The sequence below is a fragment of the Grammomys surdaster genome, unplaced genomic scaffold (genome assembly GCF_004785775.1).
Source record: "Grammomys surdaster isolate TR1022 unplaced genomic scaffold, NIH_TR_1.0 191, whole genome shotgun sequence".
NCBI classification, from domain to species: domain Eukaryota; kingdom Metazoa; phylum Chordata; class Mammalia; order Rodentia; family Muridae; genus Grammomys; species Grammomys surdaster.
Window position 1 is genome coordinate 4,674,249 of NW_021604636.1, and position 10,529 is coordinate 4,684,777.

General features: G+C 40.3%; 1 protein-coding gene across 2 annotated transcripts in view; it reads left to right on the forward strand.

The window, feature by feature from the left end:
* Kcnh7 (potassium voltage-gated channel subfamily H member 7) overlaps positions 1-6,112 on the forward strand; it is a 443,919-nt gene extending 437,807 nt beyond the window's left edge. The window contains exons 15-16 of one of the 2 annotated variants that reach the window (XM_028769229.1): positions 922-1,114; positions 5,432-6,112. In XM_028769229.1, coding sequence (XP_028625062.1) covers positions 922-1,114; positions 5,432-5,698 — 460 coding nt within the window. In that variant the 3' untranslated portion in view covers positions 5,699-6,112. The remainder of the gene's footprint in view (positions 1-921; positions 1,115-5,431) is intronic. The other variant, XM_028769230.1, reaches the window with a different exon arrangement.
* Positions 6,113-10,529: the final 4,417 nt, after the last annotated feature.

Below are 10,529 nucleotides of genomic sequence, written 5' to 3' on the forward strand. Positions count from 1 at the left end.
GAGAGAGAGAGAGAGAGAGAGAGAGAGAGAGAGAGAGAGAGAGAGAGAGAGAGAAAGAGAGAGAGAGGAGAGAGAGAGAATATGAATATGAATATGAATATGAATATGAATATGAATATGACCAAGGCCACCTGAGGAGGAAAGAGTTTATTAGACCTAAAATTCCATATCACAGTAGTCATCAAAGGAAGTCGGGACAGAAACTCAAACAGTGCAGAAACCTGGAGGCAGGAGCTGATGCAGAAGCCATGGAGGGTTGCTGCTTATTGGTTTGCTCCCCATGGCTTGCTCCATTTGCTTACTCATAGAGCCCAGGAACACCAACCCAGAGATGGCACCACCCACAATGGACTGGGCCTTCCCACATTGATCACTAATTAAGAAAATGTCCTATAGCTAGTCTTATGGGAGTGTCGTCTCATTTGTAATTCCTTTCTTTCACATTAGATCTAGCTTGTGTGTAAAGATGATAGGAGACTAGCCAGCACATAGTGAGAATACAATATTGTGTAAGATGCTTTCCTGAGATGTTGTAATCACAAAGAAATAGGTTACTAAATTTGTCTTTGAAGGAGGGGAAAAAGGAGTTCACAGACTTGAGAGAACACCTAATCAAAATCAAACAATTACTGATCATAATATTCTAAATTGCTTTATATGTTAAAATCAATAAAGTTTTGTAAAGATAAAACTTATCATATGAACTCTCTTTTTCTGTTAGTACAGGCATAAGAAATCGATGGCCTATATCAGAGTAATTGGTTCTACAAAAAGGGTCAAGTAGGAGAGTCTCTGACCTCCCTCTCTCCTGTTTAGAGCAGCCCCGTGTAGCTCTGCTTGTTGGTACTGCTGATACTGTCTCAGATGTTTTTGCAGGTCAGGACTATTTAAAACTATCTCTCCCTTTTCTGTATCTTGCAGACTTGAATCCCAAATGACAACGGACATCCAGGCCATCTTACAGCTCCTACAGAAACAAACCACAGTAGTCCCTCCAGCCTACAGCATGGTGACTGCAGGAGCAGAGTACCAGAGGCCCATCCTCCGTCTGCTGAGAACCAGTCATCCCAGAGCATCCATTAAGACAGACCGGAGTTTTAGTCCCTCCTCACAAGTGAGTGTAGACATTGCAAAACTGACCTTGACTCTTCGAGCTTATGTCCAGGGATCACCTGAGTAAGAACCACTTGTGAAAAACATGGATTTCTATTCCCACCTGTTTATGCTCAAGGATAAATTGGGCTTGCATTTTGCATTATACACCCTTATAGTTGCAAACAACAGACTTTTTAAAATTATTTTATTTACATTTCAAATGTTATCCCACTTCTTGGTTTCCCCTCTAAGAACCCCTCTCCCTTCCCCATTCCCTTTGCCTCTAAGAGGGTGCTCCCATACCCACCCACCCGTTCCTGCCTCACCTCTCTAGCATCTCTCTTCACTAGGGCAACAAGGCTCCACAGGACCAAGGGCCTCCCCTCCCATTGATGCCAGAAAAAGGCAATCCTCTGCTACATATGTAGCAGGGGAGGGGAGGGGGAATTGAGCAACCCATCGGCACTCTTTGGTTGGTGATTTAGTTCCTGGGATCTTTTAGGGGTCCAATTAATTGATACTATTCTCCCTATGGGAGTGCAATCCCCTTTACTTCCTTTAGTTTTTTCTTTAACTCCTCCATTAGAGTCCCCAAGCTCAGTCCAATGGTTGACTGTGAGTAACTGTACCTCTCTTAGTCAGGTGCTGGCAGAGCCTCTCAAAGGACATCCATACCAGGCTCCTGTCTGCAAGTGCTTCTTGTCATCAGCAATAGTATCAGGGTTTAGTGTCTATGGATGGGATGGATCCCAAGGTAGGGCTGTGTCTGGGAGTCTCTGCTCCATTTTTGTCCCTGTGGTTCCTTTAGACAGGAACAATTCTGAGTTAATTTGGACAGGGAAGAAAGGAACTAAAGACTTTCTAGAATTTAACAAAAATGAAGACACAGCATACTCAAACTTATGGGACACAATGAAAGCAGTACAAAGAGGAAAATTCATACCACTAAGTGCCTTCATAAAGAAATTGGAGAGATCCTACACTAGCAACTTAACAGCACACCTGAAAGCTCTAGAACAAAAAGAAGCAAACACACCCAAAAGACAGCAGAAAATAATCAAACTCAGAGCTCAAAGCAGCCAATTAGAAACAAAGAGAACTATACAAAGAATCAATAAAACTAAGCGCTGGTTCTTTGAGAAAATCAACAAGATAGATAAGCCCCTAGCCAAATTAATTAAATGCAGAGTCAGTATCCAGATTAACGAAATCAGAAATTAAAAGGAGATAAAACAACAGAAACCAAGGAAAATTGCTTTTTAAAAAATCATCAGATTCTACTACAAAAGCCTATACTCAACAAAACTGGAAAATTTAGATGAAAAAGACAATTTTCCAGACAGATGTAGCAGGATATCTATCTGCTACATTGTATTTGCAGTGGAGCTTGGTAATTGGGTAGTAGAAGAGGAAGTGGAGCTGGGAGAAGGAAAGAGGAAGGGGAGGAGGAAGAGACAGAACCAGCAACCATGGAGGAGGACAAAAGGGTCAATAGCAGTCCTGGGTAGCAACTTATGTTAAAGGTTACATATTGGATAACTATTTTAATTATGTGGGCATCTTGTTTGTGGGAAAAATAGGCAGCGGCAGTGGTGGATCCTGGAGGTGTTCCACACAGTGAGTCCCACGTACAGGAGGAAGTCTAAGGTTCCAGAGAATGGAGGCATTGGCGATGCAGACCCCCAATGACACGAGGGAGTTCTTGGCTCCAGAAAGGTTTATTTTGATGGCGAATGGTGGATGGATTTGGATGTACCCCCCTGAAACTCAGGGCAGTCCTGAGTTAAATAGGGAGGGAGAAAGGGGGAGAGTCTGGGGAGGAATGTTCAATTTGTTCCACCCTCTGGCCTTCATTAATATGTAAATCCCTAGGGCCTGAGGCCTAAGGTCATGCCCTCTACCTGTGCACTTTGGGAGGGGCTGTAATGGCCTACATGATTGAACAATGTGGATCTATGGAGACTAGACTGCTTCTCAGGACCCTGGGTTCTGGGGACGTGGCCGAACGCCTGCCATTTCTCACTTAGAGTCTCGAGGTTCCAGGCCCATGCACAACCATGAACCAAGGTACCTTTATACAGTCCCACACTTGATAATTGAGCATTTCCAAATATATAAGCCTATTGGATAATCTTTAAGCTTTAAGAGTATCTTTTCTACTTGGTATCACAGGAATAGCATGAATGGTCTGGGCTCAGCAGAGCATTGTGGGGGTGGCATGAATGAACCAGGAGCTAACTGCCACGCTGGCGTCTCATGGGTCTCGCTGTAGTGTGCTTGACCCCTGGCCGCATTTAGTTGTGGCGCTCGAGGCTTTCAGGAATTCAAAGTACATACCTAAACAAAATAAGAGCAATATACAGCAAGCCAACAGCCAACGTCAAATTCAATGGAGAGAAACTTGAAGTAAACCCACTAAAATCAGAGACAAGGCTGCCCATTCTCTCCCTGTTTATTCAGTATAGTACTCAAAGTTCTATAGGAGTAATCAGACAACAAAAGGAGGTCAAGGGGATACAAATGGGAAAGGTATATGCCTACAGAGGCCAGAGGACAAGCATCGGATTTCTTTCTATATAGTTCTCTGTCCTGTTTTATGAGACAGGCACATTATTATTTTTCAGCTCTCTCATTGGACTACATCACTGACTTGGCTAGCTTGGCTAGCCTGGCTGTCCATAAATCCCCAGGGATCCTCTTGTCCCTACTTCCCCAGTGCTGGCATTACAGATGCTTAACACCCAGTGTTTCATTTGACTGCTAGTGATAAAACTCGGGTCCTTGTGTTTGTGAGACACTTCCTTTCCCTACCCCTAAACATTAACATTTATTTAAAAGGAAAGATTATTACTCAAGAATCAACCTATATAAACTGGTATACTGTAGGGATTTTAATGGTAAGGGATGGTTCTTTATTAATTTAAGAACAAAATCAACAACACAAGTAGAGAGAAAAACCTGTAACTTGCTATAATACCAACAAGCAGGATGGGTCCTGGAGAAGAGAGATGCTAGTGAACTGGACTAGAGCAGTCAGCCTAGTTACCTCTACACATGAAGAGTTGCCCCACTCTTCATGTTGTTATCACTTGAACGACAATATACACAGTAAGATGAGGCATGAGAAGAACACTTTATCCTGATTCTGAGCCTTCTAGTAGGGTCCCTTTCAGTTATTTAAGCATGGTGGACAATCAAACCTAAGACACCAAACCCCAACATTGTCGCTGTTGCCAAGAGGCACTTGCTGGCAGGAAACTATTGTGGCTGTTCCATGGGAGGTCCTGCCAGCAACTGACCAATGCAGATGTGGATGCTTGGAGCCATCCATCAGACTGAGAACGGGGATCCTGGTTGGGGAGTTTTGCTGAAGGACTAGAGGAGTTAAGGGGGATTGCAAGCCCATAGGAAAAAGAATGTCGTCAGGCCGAACCATCCAGTGCTCCCAGGGACTAGACCACCAAACAAGGAGTGTACAGGGAAGGATCCATGGCTTCTGATACATATGTAACAGAAGATGGCCTTATCTGACATCAATAGGAGGGGAGGCCCGTGGTCCTGTGGAGGTTTGATACCCCAGCACAGGGGGATGCCAGAGCGGTGGGATGGGAGAGGGTGGGCGGCAGAGCACCCTCACAGAGGCAAAGGAGGGGGGAGAGGGCAGATGTGGGATGGGGGATTTGTGTAGAGGTAACTGGAAAGTAGGATATCATTTGAGATATAAAAAAGTGGAGTGATTAATAAGAAAAAGTAAGATAAAAAGTATCTATAGACAATCTTGTAGCCAGATCTGTGTGGAAATTAAATATAAAATATTCTAGAAGGTGAAACAACATGATGACAGAAGTTAGCATGTCAGAAGAAAAATAATGGCAATCTTTTCAAAATATAAAATTAACTTATCCCTGACTGGTATTGAATGGATGGGAAATATATGCGACTATGTTTTTATTCTTTGTTTGAAGTTGGTTTATACTGTAATTTCTGATGGGAATGGTGATTTTTCTTTCCTTTGTCTCTTTTCCTCTTAGACAAAATATTTCTTAATCCAGTCTTCTTTTTAATTAAAACCTATACAACTCAAAGTTGAATACTTAGAAAAAAAAAAACAAAATTGAACATTTAAATCTGGCTTTAGAGTGAAATTCAAGTTCTTTATCAGAGATAACAGACCCCTAATGTCTTAACCATTTTAGGAGAGAGATAGCTACTATCCTTTACTCGAATACAATTACGGTGGAGAGAATGCCCATCTGGGTTATGTGAACACATCTTTCAATTTTTAGTTCACCATTGGAGTGAAATGTAAACGTTCCTTTTCTTATCTTCCTACCAGTGTCCTGAATTTCTTGACCTTGAAAAATCCAAACTCAAATCCAAAGAATCGCTCTCAAGCAGAAGACGCCTGAACACAGCTTCAGAAGACAACCTGACTTCACTTTTAAAACAAGACAGTGATGTGTCCTCAGAGCTTGACCCTCGGCAAAGAAAAACCTACCTTCATCCCATCCGGCATCCCTCTCTGCCAGATTCCTCCCTAAGCACTGTAGGGATCTTGGGTCTCCATAGGCATGTTTCTGATCCTGGTCTTCCAGGAAAGTAATCCTTTTGTACTATTTCCTCCACATCCAATGTAAGTGCTTTTAATGGCTGTTTTCCTTTTTGTATTGAAATCCTCTCTACTTGACTCAGGGGCTCACAAGGTACCATTATATGCAAAAGTACTGTATATTTTTCCTAAATTGAAGCTTGTAAGGTAACATTGAGCAGTTAGGATGTAAATATACATAAGAGCTTTTTGGTTCCAAATGTTAAAACTGCCAGCATCTCAAGGCACCTTGTTTTTGAATTTTATTTTTCAAATCATGTGCATGTTAGGGAACTCCAGTTTCTCTTGCATGGAGACTCCTATTGACCGCTTTTACTGATTCAGTGCTTCAGTATGAAAATGCCTTCCAAGCAAATAAGAAACCAAGGAATGAAAGCGTTCGTGAGTACACTCAGATGATCCTCAACTTACGGAAGGTCAGAGGGGAAAAAGACAAGTTAGTCACTTTGGAAAATAGACATCCTTCTGTATTGACATGTTTAGAGTTACTTACATTCATTTCCTCTGATAATAAAAAACGATGCAAGGTTTGAGTTATACACAGCAGTCAGGAAGGGAGCAAAATCCCAAAATACCAAAAGATATAGTTCTTCCTCTATACATTCTTTTTTTAACAGGGACAAGTATACGAAAGACAGGCAGAGGTGGGTTTAGTAAACTTCAGGTCACATGGAAGAAAACCCACATGAGGTTTCAACAGGAACCTGGGCCCTGGTTTCATGTCCCTAGAAGACCTTCATCAAGAGTTACTCATTTTGGTGAGATGACAGCACAAAGCTGTCCCAGGCTTCCCAAGGTGAGGAAACCGTGGGAAGCAGTTGCCTGCAGTCTCTGGGCCAGTGAGCACTCTGTGCGTAAGGAGAATCTAAACCCTGCTTTTAGGCAGGCCGGTGGGAGGAGAACAGAAAGAGCTTGTGTGATTTTCGGCCCTACTTTTGGACAGATTGAGGAGGCACAGTGCTCCTCCAAGCTTGTCTTCAGCTAAACGATCATGAATACAGGACAACATTAGTGAGAAAATAATATGGTCTCTCTAGTAAATTCTGTAGCAGCTGCATTCACAAACTACATAAAATGTTTTACAGTAGTACGTTTTTTTTCTGAGGGGCTAAAAGGAAGATTATTTTGTGTTGGGTGTGGTCCTTAACATGCCACTTACATGAAAGGACATTCACAATTTCTTCAGATTTTTATATGTGATAACAATCTTGCATTTGATTAAATAGTAGACACCCATTTTTTTTAAAAAAAATGTGCAATTTCAGAGTATTTATGTCAACAAAACAATCTTTAAGAATGGGTTGCTTCCTTGCTTTATTACCCCAGCTGTGGTAGATGGTGTTCATTGACCCACCTAGAAAATTCTTAAGTTAATTAAAAATTAAGTGAAAAATCCATTATATACAATTTTGGCTGAGTTATATATAGTTTCCAAACTACAGAAAACACAGTAGAAGAGTATATTCTAACATTTTAGAATGTTAGGTAGTGGAGATGTAGATATCATTTGGACAATAAAAATCAACAGAGGAAAAAGTACAATTTACAATTCTGATTGGTCAGACTCTAGTTAAATTTCATTTTGAATTCAGTTATAATTTTAAAAATTTCAGACACTGACCCATTGTGTTGTTTTCTTCTGGACAAACATTCAGAAATCTTTTAAAGGTTTCTTAGTTTTTCTACTAATTCTTATGCTCCCCATAGACTTTTAGATAGTATTTTATCTGTACATTATTAAATGGTTGAATTTTCCTTCACTTGATCAATGAACACTTTGACTAACCTGTCAATCCACTTCAAATGCAAGCAGTTTATTAAATAGGCATAACAATGCTACTGTATTTAAAATGTGGTTATAGAGTGATCTTACATTTTTCTCTATATATTTTTAAGCAGTCACAGAATTTGCTATTCTCCTGGGTGGGAGGGAATCTGTACATAGGGAATGGTCTTACTCTCACTTAATTTAAGGAAAGTAATCATAGGTGGTTTCATACTTGTAGCAAAAGACTGGTCAAGTCAACAAAACTATAGAAAATTAGAATGGGCTTCCCAGATCGTTTGCTACAGTACAGATACAAATGTAGACTAAAGGGCACTTTTAATCATTCATTCGACAGATATTTGAACGAGGTGGCACACACAAGAGAGAGGATCCTATAAGTAGCGAACAATGTAGATATGGATTTAGGGACTGTATTTCCATAGCAGCACACATTTCTGCAGCTGCAACAAATTTCCTAAGGACTATTCTGCCTAAGCTCTGTGAGCATTCAGAATTAATTCACGAGAGCTTGCTTCGTAAGGAGAGGAGATTTGGCAGGTAAGGAACAGAAGTCTAATTGTTTGATTAGTGAATACTTCCACTGCAGTATTGGATATGATGTGCATACAATTCAGCCTGTTGAAAGCCTCAGTTTGTATACTTCTTTATAGAAACTGGGCACGTAAGGAAAGGAAGACGATGAGCCGTGTACGAGCATACACCTGGTTTAAATTCTAGCACAACACGAATCCATTCCCTTCTTAATTCATACAGTAAATTGCTGTTTAAATTGTAAGTCTCAGGGGGCTGAGTAGGAATATACACAGATCATTTTTTGGTTTTTCTATAGAATATTAGTTTTAAAAGTTCCCAAGCAACATAAAGATATATATATAGTCATAAATGTCAGATGAAAGAGTTTAACTGACTTATGGGTAATAAAAGCAATTATCTTGATTACAATATATACCCTAAAAATAGCTTTAAAATAGCATTACCCTACCTATCATCTATAGCAGAACAATCTGTCACCTCCGCCTTGGAGTCCTGCCCAAGGCCAGGGCTAACTTCTGCAAACCTACGTATAGCAATTGCTTTCCTTAGAGGAAATTAGAAGTATTGATGTAACAGCATTTGCTGTTAACCCAAAATTAGTGTCTGGTCCCATGTCCTTAAAAAAAAAATGCTATCTTAAAGTTTATTTAGATGAGATGTTCTCCTGCTGCTATTAATTGCAGGACAGAGAATTGCCTCTAAGACTTATCGTTTTATCCCAGAGGGGAGCCCCATACTTTAATTAGCTGATGAGAAAACCAGGAATAAAAAATGCAGAAGTGATGTTTTTAATATAATAGTCACTAATTCGACAAACAGGAAAAAGCAGGGGGCCAATTTGAGGCAGTGTAGACTTCAAGTTTATTATAATGGACTGGCCGTGAGATTTAAGTTCTGTACTCTTGTTGTCAGGGAAGAGGCCAACACTGACACTGGGAATCAGGTGTACTATGTGCATTCTAGAGCTCAGGAGTGTGTGGGCTTGCACTTGTACAATGCCTCAAAAACACCTAGGAGAGAGCATTTGTATCCAAATGTCAACTTCAAATTCTAACTTACACAACATAGATAAGGATAAAATGTACCACCTCTTGAGTTCATACAAAAGAGTAATTAATAATAAGTAATATTATTTTATAGTCAGAAAAGAGAAATTCAGTAAGTTAATCAGTTATTAGAAATGAACTATAACTCTGGCTATAATTTAACATAAGGGACTCTATATTGTTTATTCATGGGTGAAGCAACATGAATCACCCATGGTCTTGACATGTTAATGGGCTTTTTATTTAATATTAGAAACTTTCAGGTCAGAAAATCAGTTGTTATCTCATTTGTGGTCACATTTTTGCAGTAACATATATATGTCAATCCTGGTCATTCAGAGAGGCCCTTGGAAGACAGGTTGCTGGGGAGTGTCCCCAAACTGTGGTCCTGAAGTTAGCAATGCTTGGCTCATCCAAGAACTTAGAAACAAATGGTTCTGGGCCTCATCCCAGAGCTATTAAGTCGGAAATGTGAAGACAGGGCCCCAGCATTGATCCTTCAATGAGCAGTCTTTCACAGAGTCTGTATGCACACTAAAACACTTAGGTCCACAATGTACACCCTGTAATCAGGCCAACTCGATCCTAACAGTAACTATTTTACTCACATTCTATATGGCCCTGAGTGAATTACCCACTTTTTGAGTTTTTCTCTGATTCTGTAAAAATGAGATTATAGTCCTTGCCTCACTAAAGTTTGAGAAGAAACAAAATCAAATAAAGAAAAGTGCCTGGTACAGAGGAGGTGCTTTTTTAAAACTCCTAAAATCTACCCCCACTCCCTGAACATGACATTAAAAACAACCAGGAAGACAATTTTCTTTTGCACAAGTGCTAAGTAGCTATGTCGTTGCTTCCATGACTGAGGCTTTTGACTCAGAAAAACTTAACTGTAGCTACAAGCTTTCCTTAATGCTGTGCTACTGTCACTACAGCTTTAAAGTAATAATATTGACAATAATGGTGGTGAGATAGGACTTTCACTGACAAAACTCTCTCTCTCTCTCTCTCTCTCTCTCTCTCTCTCTCTCTCTCTCTCTCACACACACACACACACACACACACACACACACACACGCACACACTTGCTTTAAATTGATGTTAAATTCTGCAGGGTGACCTGTCCAACTCAAAGCTACTAAATTATATTCTATAAAGGCTTGTGCACTGTACACCGTCTCCTTGGATGTGATGTAGTTCCCAGATGGACATTGGAAACCATTTACAAAATTCAACTTGGAAAGTAAATAGTTACTGGTTTTACAGAGACTAGAGCTTGGTGGTAATGGCGCTTTCAGGCCCCCAGATCCTTTCCCTCATTGTGCAAATACATTCTATAGATCTTAAACACCAAAGTTCTCATGTGGAATGCTGGAAATGACAAACTATTCGGTGTAGTAAACCTGAAATCAAATCCTACCTTTTCCACTTATGACTGAGGGAAAACCCTAAAGTA